The sequence below is a fragment of the Sus scrofa genome, chromosome 13 (assembly GCF_054392235.1).
Source record: "Sus scrofa isolate SSC_HxYL_T2T_F1_AM1 chromosome 13, Sscrofa_HxYL_maternal_Yorkshire_Landrace_v2.0, whole genome shotgun sequence".
NCBI lineage: Eukaryota > Metazoa > Chordata > Mammalia > Artiodactyla > Suidae > Sus > Sus scrofa.
In genome coordinates, this window is record NC_139395.1 from 160,831,302 (window position 1) to 160,846,959 (window position 15,658).

The 15,658-nt window shown below is 37.0% G+C and overlaps 2 protein-coding genes across 16 annotated transcripts in view; one reads left to right on the forward strand and one right to left on the reverse strand.

Moving 5' to 3' along the window:
• Positions 1 to 15,658, forward strand: part of NAA50 (N-alpha-acetyltransferase 50, NatE catalytic subunit) — a 574,571-nt gene that overhangs the window by 433,105 nt on the left and 125,808 nt on the right. The window lies entirely within an intron of this gene.
• The window catches only part of GRAMD1C (GRAM domain containing 1C), a 160,471-nt gene that overhangs the window by 131,175 nt on the left and 13,638 nt on the right, over positions 1 to 15,658 (reverse strand). For 11 of the 15 annotated variants that reach the window (XR_014824820.1, XR_014824819.1, XM_003132665.7 and 8 more), the window contains exon 3: positions 2,361 to 2,445. The exons of 3 other annotated variants lie outside the window; for them this stretch is intronic. Coding sequence is in view for 2 of the 12 variants with exons in the window: in XM_003132665.7 (XP_003132713.4) it covers positions 2,361 to 2,445 (85 nt within the window). In the remaining 10 variants the exon portion in view is untranslated. Of the gene's footprint in view, positions 1 to 2,360; positions 2,446 to 15,658 lie in introns of those variants that run through there. One more of the 15 variants, XM_084991245.1, reaches the window with a different exon arrangement.

Genomic DNA, 15,658 nt, shown 5'->3' on the forward strand with positions numbered 1-15,658 from the left:
CCACAGCTCACGGCAACGCCGGATCGTTAACCCACTGAGCAAGGGCAGGGATCAAACCCGCAACCTCATGGTTCCTAGTCGGATTCGTTAACCACTGCGCCACGACGGGAACTCCTACATTATTTCTGAATAATACAATTATAGGTAGTTTTAGATTTCTACTTTGTACATGTTTGTATTTTCCAAATTTTATACAATGAATAAGTTCTAACACTGAGTAAATAATACAAAAATGTAAATTTTTGAAAGCAATATACATAATGAAGGACATCCAGAAAGACATCTACAAAGTATTAACCAAAATTATATATTGGTGGTAGGCTCACCAATGATTTTTAATTTTTTCTTTATACTTTTCTGTATGGTTTCAATGCTTTATAGCAAGTATATATAACTGTATTACGAGATTAACTTCTTTTAAGAAAGCAATGATGAGTATAAAATGTTTTATAAAGGTATCCATGACAGGTATTTGATTTCAAGTGACAAACTGGCAAGACACATTTGCAACATACATGAAAAATATCTAATTTTTAACATCTAACAAGCTATTACAAACCAAGAAAAAGACAAATAACCACTAGAAAAATGAAAAAAGTTTATGAAGAGAAAGGTTCACAGTAAAAGAAATACAAATGATTCATAGATGTTCAACCTCTCTAATGATTAAAGAGCTGTCCATTTAAATACAACTTCTACCTAACATATTTTGCTAAAGCTAAGTTCCTGAGGTGTGGCACCACGGGTACTTACATACACCGTTGTTGAGAATGAAAGCTGCTTTAGCCTTTTTGGAGGATAACCTGGCAGTACTGTAAATCTTTTATTTATTTATTTTGATTTTGATTTTTTCACCACACCCAGGGCATAAGAAAGTTCCCAAGCCAGGGTCTGAACCCTTGTCACAGCAGCAACCAGAACCACTGCAGTAACAATCCCAGATCCTTAACCTACTGAGCCATAAGAGAATTCCAGTGTAAACATTTTAAATGCTCATTGCCTTCTTGTCACAATTCCACTTCATGGAATTTTTCTACAACGCATGTGGCACATATGTGCCAAAACAAAATGTACAAGAAGGTTTAATGTAACATTATCGGTAACAGTAAAAGACAGGAAACAATCAAAATGTCAATCTATAGGGGATTTATTAAATTATGGTACAAAATTCACTCAGTTGACTGCTTGGCAGCCATTAAAAGAATGCAATGGATCCATAAGTAACACTAATAGAAAAAGCTCTGAACAAGATTAAAAACAGTAAGCACAGCATGCCCCATTTAAGTTCTGTGAGGAATATACGTATATTCACTTTGACAGGCATACAGAAAATCTCTGGACATATACATAAGAAAATGCTAAAAGTGGTTATCACCCAGGAGGAAGGTTAGAGTGGTCTTGGTTGGAAGGACCCTTCGCTTTTCACCGTATGCTCTTTTATCATTAGACTGTATTAATTTCCAGTCTTTTTAAAAGTTGTTTTAATTCACTGTTACAATATTCAAAGAACTGAACTGAACTCTCTAGAAATTCAGTTACATTGAATTGAATATTGACCAATAGCACCAGAAATCGTAGAGATTTCCATGGCTAAATAGTTTAAATGAAATATATACTAAAACTAAAACCTAGATCTGCATTTTGATGGTAAAGAATTTATATTATGGTAAAGAATTTATATTATGCATATATCAAAATATAAAGCACTTTTGAAAAGTACTATGATTAAATTTTTCCTCTTAAGTCCTATTTCCAAAAATCTACCTTAGAGACTAGATGAATAACAAAAAGACCTAGAAAATGTTATAAAATTTGTTCTGTTAAGGAGTAACTTTTTTGAGGAAAGGTAATATATACTGAACATCGACTTAAATTTTCCCAAAAAAAACCATATGAAACAAGTACCAGAAGAAACTAACAAATCATTTCCTCTTAGGTCTACTTTCTTAGTGAGTATAAGCTGAGCCTTAAATAACATGAGTTTAAACTGTGTGGGTCTACTTCTATGTGGATTATTTTTAATACTTGTACTCAAGTACTACACAATCTGTGGTTGGTTGAATCTATAGATGCAGAACTGGGGAAACAGAGGAACGGCAGATGCGAGGGCTGACTATAAGTCATATGTGGATTTTTGACTGTGCAGTCAGCACTTCTAACCCCTGCAGGGTTTAAGGGTCAACTGTACTTCATATTTCAGAAATCAATCCCCCCTGAATTATACCTTAGTCTTACATTGACTAATTACAGATGATGAGATGCTGCTTATCTTGAAAAATAGTTTCTGTTGAGCATAAAGGCCTTCACTCATCAGTTCTATTTTGATGAGGCAGTAAAACTTTTTTTGTAACTTTTTTTACCTGCTATCAGCTTCTCTGTATCAGGTAGATGTGTGAACTGTTTTTTATACTCTTCATTCCTATCTTTATAGGTGGAACTTGAAATCTGCAACAACAAAAAGATTTTCTGTTTAATTATAATCTTAAATGAACGGAATTGTAGTGTCCTCGTGGGGCAGAGGAAACGAATCTGACTAGGAACCATGAGGTTTCGGGTTCGATCCCTGGCCTCACTCAGTGGGTTAAGGATCTGGCATTGCCGTGAGCTGCAGTGTAGGTCGCAGACGCGGCTCAGATCTGGTGTTGCTGTGGCTCTGATGTGGGCTGGCGGCTACAGCTCTGATTAGACCCCTAGCCTGGGAATCTCCATATGCCACAGGAGAGGCCCTAAAAAGACAAAAAAGAAAAAAAATGGACTTTAAAATCATATACTTTTATGCAGTATTTTATGTCTTCATATGAAAAACCACATAAATAAACATTTCAGAAAGATCAAAAGGAAGCAAAAGATGCTTCCAGGATGATAGGGTGAGGAGTCTGGCAAAACTCTTCTCTAAAATCAAATACATAAATCAACTATAATAGAAAAAATTAAAAATAAAAATCATTTTTAAAAATTAAAATAAAATAAAATTTTATATAAAATATAAAATAAAATAAAATAAACTGTCAAAAACAATCATCTCAAATGACTGGAAACCCACTAAGCCCATAACAACAAATTGAGAAGTATTTCTTCAAGAAAATCAACTGAACCTGGGTCTGAACATTAAAAGTTTGTAGCACTGTTTCCTGGGCCTGTTCCCATTACTCTTCCTCCCCAACCAGTTAAGTTGGTACAGCAGTTCTAGGAAGGTGGAATAGGCCATGAAAACTAGCAGTTATGCTGATAAAGAGGGTCTGAGTTGATTCAGAGTGAAAAACATAAAACCTCTTCCAGGAGCTCCCAGTGTAGCTCAGCAGAAACAAATTTGACTAGCATCTATGAGGTTGCAGGTTCGATCCATGGTCTCACTCAGTGGGTTAAGGATCCAGCATTGCCATGAGCTGTGGTGTAGGTCAAAGATGTGGCCTGGATCCCGAGTTGCTGTGGCTGTGCTGTAGGCCAGCAGCTATAGCTCCAATTCCACCCCTAGCCTGGGAACTTCCATATGCTACAAGTGCGGCCCTAAAAAAAAAAGAAAAAAGAAAAAAAAAAAAAAAAAAAAAAAAGGAAGAAAACCTCCCCCAGAAGTAAAAGGAAAAATTCTGAAGCTATCCAACTGAGTTTGAGGTTGAAGTCCCAATAAGGATAAGAAACAAGCAGACTGTCAGATTAGCAGGAGGCTTAACAGAGATCTTGGAGAAGAGACAGCCATAGATGAAAATGATAACTCTCCATGTGCTCTCAGATAAACAGAGACATATGCACAGAGATTGGAGAAATCCACACATTCTCCACACATTCGTGGATGGAGATACAAAAAGTCTCAGACAAACTTGAAAAGGACCTGAACTTTGAATACATTACCCAATCTACACACAGATATGCTAACAGAATGGAAAAGCCTTACTGGTTCTCTGTATTTTAGCACAATTTCTGACCACTCATTGGCTGATATAAGGACTAGTACAAGAAAACAACCTTAAAAATCAAACAATAGCAGTAACAATAAGTTAAGCAAAGGCATTCACTTCCACATACCACAAAACAAACATATTTCACAGATTCACTCTAGGCAAGTTACTAAAAAATCAGCAATGACAAGCTTTGTGGGCAGGAAGGAAGGAATGAGAATCCACAGCTGCTATAATATATTATTTAAATTGTCTAATTTTCAAAAAACTTATGAAAGATGAAAATAGGAAAATGTGACTCATACTAAGAAAAGAAAAAAGCAAGCAATAGAGTCTTTCATAGTTTTCAGATATTGGATTTAGCAAAGACATCAAAGCAATTATTAAAAATATTTTCAGAGAACTAATGAGAACAATGCTTAAAGAATTATGGAAAAGTATGACAACAATGATTCGACAGGTGAAGAATCTCAACAAATAGATTTTTTTAATTAAAAAAGAGAAAACAGTCATTCGAGAGGTGAAAACTATAATCACCAAAATAAACTAGAGGGGTTCAACAGAAGATTCAAAATGGCAGAGAACGAATCAGTGAGCTAAAGATAATTAAAACTTACCCTATTTGAAGAACAGAAACAAAAAAAGTTCAAAGAAAATGAACAAGAAACTCAGAGACCTGTGTGAAAACACTAAGTGAATCAAAATACATGGGACTAATGGGAGTATCGGAAGGAAAAGGTAAGAACTTCCCATCGTGGCTCACCAGTAACAAACCCAAGTAGTATCCATGAGGATGCAGGTTTGATCCCTGGCCTCACTCAATGGGTTAATGACTCGGCATTGCCATCATGAACTACAGCATAGGTCACAGAGGTGGCTCAGATCTGGTGTTGCTGTGGCTGTGGTGTAGGCAGGCAGCTGCAGCTCCAATCGAACCCCTAGCCTGGGAATATCATATGCCAAAGATGCAGCGATAAAAAGAAAAAAGAAGAAGAAGGAAAAGTGAGACAGAAAAACATATGAATAAACAATGGTCACAATTTTCAGTCTGATGAAAAAAATGTATAAATCAAAGAAGCTCAATGAACCCCAAATAGATAAAAAAAAAAAGAAATTCACACTTAGACATATCATGGTTAAATTGTTGAAAAACAAAGAACTTTAAAGTAGCAAGAGAAAAAGGATTCATTACATAAAAGTGAAAAACAGTCTGAGTAATGCCTATTTTCTCATCATAAAAAATGGACAACAGATCTACCTACAAAATACTAAATGAATTTTTGGAGTTCCCATCATGGCTCAGTGGAAACAAATCTGACTAGTATCCATGAGGACACAGGTTTGATCCCTGGCCTCGCTCAGCGGGTTAAGGATTCAGTTGCCATGAGCTGTGGTGTAGTTCACAGACATGGCTCAGATCTGGTGTGGCTGTGGCTGTGGTGTAGGCCAGCAGCAACAGCTCCAATTTGACCCCTAGCCTGGGAACTTCCATATGCCAAGGATGTGGCCCTTAAAAAAAAAAAAAAAGACCAGAAAAAAAAAGTAAAATGGATCTACAAAAATGACAGAAAATAGAAATGAAAGGATAAGAGTCTGAGGACACAGTGAGAAGGGTCTAACATATATCTGAAGTCCTAGGAGAAGAGAGAGAATGCAGTAGGTATAATATATACAAGCAATAATGGCTACTAACCTTCCAAATGTGATGAAACACAGCAAATGTTCAAGAAGCCCAACAAATCCTAAGCAATATCAACATATAGAGAGCAATACTATGTCAAAGGACATGGGTTACATTCATCAACCAGAATGGCATAAGGAGTGCTGTAAAGAATTGTGCAAGTTGGAGTTCCAGTCGTGGCTCAGTGGTTAACGAATCCGACTGGGAACCACAAGGTTGCAAGTTCGATCCCTGGCCTTGCTTAGTGGGTTAGGGATCCGGCGTTGCCGTGAGCTGTGCTGCAGATTGCAGACACGGCTCGGATCTCCATGTTGCTGTGGCTCTGGCGTTAGGCCGGTGGCTACAGCTTCGACTGGACCCCTAGCCTGGGAATCTCCATATGCCACGGGAGCGGCCCAAGAAATGGCAAAAAGACAAAAAGACAAAAAAAAAAAAAAAAAAAAAAAAAAAAGATAAAGAATTGTGCAAGTCAAAAATAAGTACACACATAATCTTGCTGAGAACTTTAAAAAAAATGACTCAGAGGACATGTATACAAAAAACTACCTCTTGGAGTTCCAGTCGTGGTGCAGATGAATCGAATCCAACTGGGAACCATGAAGTTGAAGGTTCAATCCCTGGCCTCACTCAGTGGGTTAAGTATTTGGCATTGTCATGAGCTGTGGTGTAGATCACAGAGGTGGCTCAGATCTGGTGAAACTGTGGCTGTGGTGTAGGCCAGCAGCTGTAGCTCTGATTAGACTCCTAGCCTGGGAACCTCCATAAGCCATGGGCGCAGCCCTAAAAAGACAGAAAAAAAAAAAAAAAAAAAAAAACCTACACGAACTGCCTCTAAGCAAAAATCCTACAGGTGAGAATCTATCAGTGTCACCTGAGAAACATCCCACTAAAAAATACCATTGATGCTTCTGTGAATGTGTCATGAATTCTCCTAAACCAGAGAAAGTGAGAGACTGCCCCATACACGACTGTGCATATGTGGTTGTAGACAACAAAACAATCCATCTTCTTCACCATTCATTTAAAAAAACAGAATTAATTTTCTATTTTATAAGTCAACCTAAGCCTTGAGAAGAACAAGATTAGGCAATAATTAGTGTTCATAAAAATGACATGTTTCATCAAGGTTAATCTAATTTTAGAAATGTTTCCACTAAAATGAAGATTTCACATTTGTTCTAAACTAAAATTACATGATGAGGATAAAGTACAATGAGATAAGTATATACTCTTCTATACTACAGCTAGGAATGTAAATTGATACATTAAAAAAAAAAAAAAGTTGGTGGAGTTCCCCTTGCAGCTCAGCAAAATGAACCCAACTAGTATCCATGAGGATGCGGGTTCAAACCTGGCCTCACTAAGTGGGTTAAGGATCTGGCGTTGCTGTGAGCAGTGCTGTAGGTTGCAGATGCAGCTCAGATCCCACATTTCTGTGGCTGTGGTATAGGCTGGCAGCTGCAGCTCTGATTCAACCCCTAGCCCAGGAACTTCCACATGCCGTGGGCACAGCTATAAAAAACAAAAAAACAAACAAACCAAAAAATCAAGTTGCCAATATCAAAAGAAAACACACAGGCTTTAATCAAATAATCCCACTTAGGGTAATCTATGCTAAAGAAATAAAACTTTGGACAGAGATTTTATTTTAAAATGCTCATTGCAGAGTTACCGTTGTGGCTCAGGGGAAATGAACCCAACTACTATACATGAGGTTCTATCCCTGGCCTCACTCAGTGGGTTAAGGATCCAGCATTGCCATGAGCTGGGGTATAGGTCATAGACACACCTCAGATCCTACATTGCTATGGCTGTGGTGTAGGCCAGCAGCTATAGCTCCAATATGACCCCTAGCCTGGGAAATTCCATATGCCACGGGGGCTGCCCTAAAAGGCAAATAATAATAATATTATTACTATAAATAAAACGCTCACTGCAATGCCTATGCTAAAAATCTGAGAACAATCTAAATGTCTAGAAAAAAGAGACGACAAATTTTGAAACATTTATATGACGGTACACAACACTTTCAGTAAAGCTCAAGATCCTAAAGATCTTTAATGATCTAAGGAAAAGATCAATATACTAAAAGAAAAGAAAGGAAGGGAGAGAAGGAGTAAGAGAGAGAGGGAGGGGGAAAAGAAGGAAGGAATTTAAGTGCATGTAGATATACTGATTACAATTATGCCAAAGAAAATTCATACAAATACACAGGAAAAAAAAAATGAAGGAAATATCTCAAAATAGTTTTTTTTCTGGTTGATAATAAAACAAGTAATTTTACTATTTTTTGTATACTTTTCTATTTCCAAATCTTAAAAAAATCCTAAAATTTATAAAAATTGAAATCATATAAAAAATTCATTAGTTTTCAATTGTATACTTTGAAAACTGATTATAATTTATTCAAAATTATTTCATTCTACTTTATACTAAAGGCAATTTTCCCATTTTAGAAAGAAAGCATTTAGTCTTTCCCCATTTTAAAAATATTGAGGCATAAATGACATTGTATAAATTTAAGGTACACAATGTGTTGATTTGATACATTTATATATTGCAATATGACCACCACCATAGCATTATCTAATATCTCCATCATGTCCCATAATTATCATTTCTTTTTCATGGTGAGAACATTTAATATATAGTTTCTTAGCAACTTTCAGTATATAATATAGTATTATTAACTGTACAATTAAAATTTGTATAATTATAATCACAATACTGTGCATCAGATCTCCAGAATTCCTCATCTCCTAACCTTTGACCAATACCTCCTCAAGTTCTCTCATTCTTTAACCTCTTGTAACCACCATTCTACTCTCTGTTTCCACAAGTTCAGCTTTTTTCAGATTCCACATAAAGAAATATCATAACAGTATTTATCTTTCTCTGACTTACCCAACTTAACATAATGCTCTCAAGAAGACAAGTTTATTTTTTAATATTTTAAGTATCTGTCCTTAAAGGTCCCAAGTTCCTCCTTCTCTGAAATCACTTAAAAAACAAACAAACAAACCAATCTTCTCACTCTAAGTAATTTCAATACTTTTGGCACATGTTTATACATGTGAATACAGTAAAATTCAATCAATAAACCAGAATTTTTCAGTCTAAAAATCCTATTGGCATCTAGCTCATCAAAATGATCTGGAGAGCTTCAGTAATTAGTATCTGTGGGACATTCCATAACCTCACAATCAGATTTTTAAAAACAGTTTTGACAGTAGACTGGAATAAGAGAAACTGAAAAAACTTAAGAGCAAATTAACTTGAACAAAGACTACTATATCACAGGGAACTATACTTAATATCATGCAATAACCTATAATGGAAAAGAACCTGAAAAAGAACATATATAGCTGAAACACTTTGTTGTGCACTTGAAACTAACACAACATTGTAAATCAGCTATTTTTTTAAAAGAGTAAATTAACTTAGTACATTAGTCATAAAAGACTAGACTGTACTGAAGTAATAAGCAATCACAAATTTTATAAGTTTGGGGCTTGCCAAGATATCCACCAAGCCTAATGCCGGCTTCGTGAATAAGGATTCTCTGCAGATCCTGGCCGGTGGTTCGGCTGGAGCAACCATGTGCTAAAGGTCTGGCCATTCAGACATAAAGGAAATCTGCCACTGAGATGGGATTAAGATGGTAGAATAGAAGGACTGGAGCTCAACTTCTCTCACAAAAACAACAAAATTTACAACCAGGGAGTTCCCGTCGTGGCGCAGTGGTTAACAAATCCGACTAGGAACCATGAGGTTGCGGGTTCGGTCCCTGCCCTTGCTCAGTGGGTTAACGATCCGGCGTTGGCGTGAGCTGTGGTGTAGGTTGCAGACGCGGCTCGGATCCCGCATTGCTGTGGCTCTGGCGTAGGCCAGTGGCTACAGCTCCGATTCAACCCCTGGCCTGGGAACCTCCATATGCCGCGGGAGCGGCCCAAGAAATAGCAACAACAACAACAACAAAAAGACAAAAAAAAAAAAAAAAAAAATTTACAACCAAATACTGAGCAGTCTTCAACCAAATGAACCGGACACTTTCAAAAAGATATCCTACTCCAGAAGACAAAGAGGAGGCCACATCAAGGGGTAGGAGGGGTGATTACTTGATATAAGCAACCCCATACCTACTAGATGGGAAGCCCCACAGACTGGAACGTAACTGGTTCACAGAGACTCACCTACAGGAGTGACAGTTCTGAGACCCACATCAAACTCCCATGTGTAGGGATCTGGCACTGGGAGAAAGAGATCCCAGAGCATCTGGCATTGAAGGCCAGTGGGGCTTGTGTGCAAGTGCTCCACAGGACTGGGGAAAACGGAGACCCCATTCTTAAAAGGTACACACAGACTTTCACGTTCACTGGGTCCCAGCACAAAGCAAAGTCTCCATAGGAATCTGGGTCAAACATGACTGCAGTCCTTGGAGGACCTCCTGGGAAAACAGGGGTGAATGTGGCTTGTTGTGGGGGAAGGACATTGGAAGCAAAGCTCTTGGGAATATTCAGCAGTTGCCTTTCTCTGGAGGTGGCCATTTTGGGAAAATCTGGCCCCACCCATCAGTGCTGAGAAGCCCCAGACCAAACAAAAATCCAGGTGGGATCAGGGCCCTGCCCCTCAGTAAACAGACTGCCTAAAGACCCCCCAGGCACACAACCACCTCTAATCTCACCCAGAGACAAAACCCCAACCATCAGAGGGATAGGAATCAACTCCACCTACCAGTGGGCAGGCATCAGTCCCTCCCATCAGGAAACCTACAGTAAGCCCCCATATTGACTTTAGCCACAAGGGGGGCAGAACTAGAAGTAAGTAAGTATCTGTAAAAAGGTCATCACACCAAAAACCTATAAAAATGAAAAGACAGAGAACTATAACTCAGATGAAGGAAAAAGGAAAAACCACAGAAAAACAGCTAAGCAATGAGGAGATTCTCAGCCTCCAGGAAAAAGACTTTAGACTGTTGACGCTGAAGATGATGCAAGACATTGGAAATAAACTGGAGGCAAAGATGGATAATTTACAGGAAACACTGAGCAAAGAGATACAAGATATAAAACTTAAGAAGAGATGCAAAATACAATCACTAAAATAAAAAATTCATTAGAAGCAGCCAACAGCAGAATACAGGAGGCAGAAGAACGAATAAGCAAGGTGGAGGACAGATTAGTGGAAATTACAAATGCAGAACAGAAAAGAGAAAAAAGATTGAAAACAAATGAAGAGAGTCTCAGAGAACTCTGGGACAATGTTAAATGCACCAACATCTGTATTATAGGGGTGCCACAAGGAGAAGAGAGAGAGAAGGGGACAGAAAAAATATTCCAAGAGATAACAGCCGAAAATTTACCTAACATGGGAAAAGAACCACTCACTCAAATCAAGGAAGGGCAACGAGTACCATATAAAATAAACCCAAGGAGGAATACCCCGAGACACATATTAATCAAACTGACCAAAATTAAAGACAAAGAGAAAATCTTGAAAGCAGCTAGGAAAAGAAATAAATAACATACAAGGGAACCCCAATAAGGTTATTGGCAGATTTTTCAGCAGAAACTCTGCAGGCCAGAAGGGAGTGGCATGATATACTTTATGTGATGAAAGGAAAAAACCTCCACCCAAGATTACTTCACCCAGAAAGGCTCTCATTCAGATTTGAAGCAGAAACCAAATGCTTCACAGAGAAGCAAAAGCTAAGAGAATTCAAGCAATACCAAACCAGCTTTACAACAAATACTAAAGGAACTTCTCTAGGCAGAAAAGAAAAGGCCACAACCAAAAACAAAAATAGCACAAATGACAAGGCTCACCAGTAAAAGTATATATACAGTAAAGATATGAGATCATCCACACACAATTATGCCACCAAAATCAGAAATTGTGAGAAGAGGAGGGTACAAATGCAGCACAATGGAGATGCTTGCAATTAAGAGACCAACAACTTAAAACAATCTTGTATATATATATAGACTCAGATCAAAACTTCAGAATAACTGCAAACCAAAAATCTACAATTGATACACAAACAAATAAGAAAAACCAACTCAAATACAATACTAAAGATAGTCATCAAACCACAAGAGGAGAGAACAAGAGAAGACGGGAAGAAAAAAGAGCAACAAAAACAAATCCAAAGCAATTAATAAAATGGCAATAAGAACATACATATCAATAGCTACCTTAAATATTAATGGAAAAAACACCCCAACGAATTTTATAAGTTTGATGGAAGTCCAGCTTATCTATTTTTTCTTTTGCACCTTGAGCTTTTGATATCATATCTGAGAAACTACTGCTTAATCCAAAGGTCATGAAGAATTACACCTATGCTTCCTTCTAAAAGTTTTATAATTTTAAGTCTTACCATTTAGGTCTATGATCCATTTTGAATTAATTTTTGCATCCAGTATGAAATGGGTCCAAATTCTTTCCTTTGTCTGTGGATATCTAATTGTCCCGGAATCATCTGTTGAAAAGACTATTGTCTTACACTTCTTTTGTTAAATTTATTCCTAAGAATTTTATTCTTTTAATGCTATTATAAATGGAATTTTTTTTTAATTTCATCTTCAGGTTATTCACTGAAGTGTACTGATTTTCAATGAACCATTTTTGCACCCTTGTCAAAAATCAATTGACCATAAATTTGAGAGTTTATTCTAGATTCTCTAGTCTATTCCATTAATGCACATGTCTAGCTTCATGTCAGGGCCACTCTGTCTTGATTACTGCAGTTTTGTATTAAGTTTTGAAATTATGATGTTTGCATCTTCCAACTTCACTCTTTTTCAGGATTTTCCTGGATATTCTTGGTCCTTGCATTTCCATATGAACTTAGATTCAGTTTGTAATTTCCACAGCAACAACAATAACAAAAAAATCAGGATGGTACTAAATCTGTAGATCAATATGGGGAGTATTGCCATCTCAACAATATTAAATCTTCCAATCCATGAACATAGAATATCTTTTCATTTATATATATAATTTAAATTTGTAATTTATTTATTTATTTATTTATTTATTATTTTTTATTTTTTTTTTTTTTGTCTTTTTGCTATTTCTTGGGCCGCTCCCACGGCATATGGAGGTTCCCAGGCTAGGGGTCTAATCGGAGCTGTAGCTGCCAGCCTATGCCAGAGCCACAGCAACGCGGGATCCGAGCCGCGTCTGCAACCTACACCACAGCTCACGGCAACGCCAGATCGTTAACCCACTGAGCAAGGGCAGGGATCGAACCCGCAACCTCATGGTTCCTAGTCGGATTCGTTAACCACTGCGCCACGACGGGAACTCCTAAATTTGTAATTTAAATTTGCTTTCATGAGGCTTGGCAATTTCAGTGTTCATGTCTTACATTTCTTTTATTAAATTTATTCCTAAGAATTTTATTCTTTTGATGTTACTATAAATGGAATTACTTTTTAAATTTCATTTTCAGGTTATTCACTGCAGTGTATAGATTTTCAATCAGTTTTGGTTTTAGAATCAGGGTATCAATAGCCTCATTGAATAATTTAGAAAGCGTTCCTCCTTTTTTTTTAATGGAAGAGTTTTTGAAGGATTTGTGTTATTTCTCCTTTAAACGTGTGGTAGAATCTGCCAGTGAAACCATCTGGTGCTGAGATTTATGAATTTTTCTTGTTTTGTTTTGGCTTTGTTTGATTTTCTTAGTAATTTGATCTCTTTCCTTGTTAAAGGTCTATTCAGAATTTCTATTCTGTCTTGAGTCAGTTTCAGTAGTTAGTGCTTTTCTAGGAATTTGTATAGTTCATTTAGGTTCTCTAAAATATTATTTCAAATGAGGTTAACAAAACTTTAAAGACTGATAATACCAAGTGTATTAGAACATAAACCTAGATAGACTATATGTTCAGCCATATCTCAACAAATTTAAGAGAAGTAAAGTCATATAAAGTGTATTTTTTCTGACCGCAGTAAAATCAATCTAGAAATCATTAACAAGAAGATAGCACAAAAATCTCCAAATATTTGGACACTAAACATCACAATTCTAAATAATCCATGGGTCAAAGAGGAAGTGTCAGGAAAATTAAAAAAAAAAAAAAAAAAAAAACCAAACCGAATGAAAATAAAAAGACAATATACCAACATTTGTGGACCACAATTAAATCCGAGAAACAAATTTATAGCACTAAATACACCAGGAAAGAGGAAAAGTCCTAATAACTCAGTGTCCAACTCCAGAACTTAGAAGAGAGCAAAATAAACCCAACATGAGCAAAAAACAGTATTAATATAAGAACAGAAATCAATAAAACAGAAAGACAAAAAACAAAAACAAAAAACAGAATCAATGAAAAAAAGAGGTAATTCTTTAAAAAAATAATCAGTGAAATTAGCAAACCTCTAGCAAGACTGACAAAGGAAAAAAAGCCTCCAGCAAGAAGATGCATATTCCTAATACAAGGAATAAAAGAGGGTATATAGCACTATAGACATCACAGACATCAAAAGGAAATAAAGGAATACTATAAACAACTCTACACATATAAATATGACAACTTAGAGGACAGACACAAACTATCACAACTCACTCCATATGAAATAGATAATCTGAATAAATTTACAACCATTAAGGAAATTAACTCTAGGAGTTCTCTGGTGGCCTAGCAGTTAAGGACTCAGTGTTGTCACTGCTGTGGCTCAGGTCACCCCTATGGCACAGGTTCTATCCCTGGCCTGGGATCTTCCACATGCCAGAGGCACAGTCAAAAAAAAAAGAAAGAAAGAAAATCAAAATTACTCCTTGAATCATCGCTGTAGAATGAATGTTGTGTTAGCAAGCACGAAAACAACATGAATCTTGTACATCTCCATCAGAGCTCCTGGGTGGCTGGAGGCATTGTCAGTGAGCAGTAATATTCTGAAAGGGATCTTTTTTTCTAAGCATCAGCTCTCAATGTAGGCTCAAAATAGCCAGAAAACCATGCTGTAAGCAGGTGGGCTGGCATCTAAGCTTTTCTGTGCACAGCCAGAGTAGATACTTCTTAAGGGCCCTAGAATTTTCAGAATGGTAAACGAGCATTGGCCTCAACTCAAGTCACCAGCTGCATTAGCCCCTAACAAGAGTGAGCTTGTTCTCTGAAGCTTGGAAGCCAAGCATTGACTTCTCCTCTTTCACTATGAAAGCTCTAGATATCTGCTTCCAATATCAGGCTGTTTTGTCTACATTGAAAATTTTCTGTTTAGTACAGCCATCTTTGTTAATTATCTTAGCCAGATACTTCAGATAATTTTACTGCAGCTTCAACTTGTACTGTGATGTTATGGGGATGGCTCTCTTCCTTAAACCTCATGAGACAACCCCTGCTAGCTTCAGACTTTTCTTTTGTAGCTTCCTCACCTCTTTCAGCCTTCATAGAACTGAAGAGTTAGGACCTTGTTCTTGGCTAAGAGAATGTTGTGTCTGGTTTGATCTTCTATCCAGAACACTAAAACTTTTTCCATACCAGCAATAAGGCTATTTTGTTTTATCATTTGTTTTCACTGAAACAGCTCTTTTAATTTCCTTCAAGAACTTTTCCTCTGCATTCAAAAATTTGATGCAAAAGGCCTAAGCTTTTGGCCTATTTTGGCTTTCAACATGTTTTCCTCACTAAGCTTAATCATTTCTAGCTTTTGATTTAAATTCAGAGATGTATGACTCTTCACTTGAACACTGAGAGACCACTGCAGGGTTATTAATTGGCCTAATCTCAATATTGTTTCTCAGGAAGAAGGGAGGTCCACAGAGAGGGAGAGAGACAGGGGAACAGCAGGTCAGCGGAGCAGTCAGAACATGCAAAACATATACTCATCAAGATAGCTGACTTACATGGGCATGGTTCATGGCACCCCAAAACAATTTCAATAGCAACATCAAAGATCACTGGTCAAAGGTCACCGTAACAAATATAACAATAATGAAAAAGTTTAAAATATTGCAAGAATTACCAAAATGTGACACAGAGACACAAAGTGAACAAATGTTGTTGGAAAAAAAAAAAATGGTACTGATAAGCTTGCTCGACACAGGGTTGCCACAAGCCTCCAATTTGTAAAA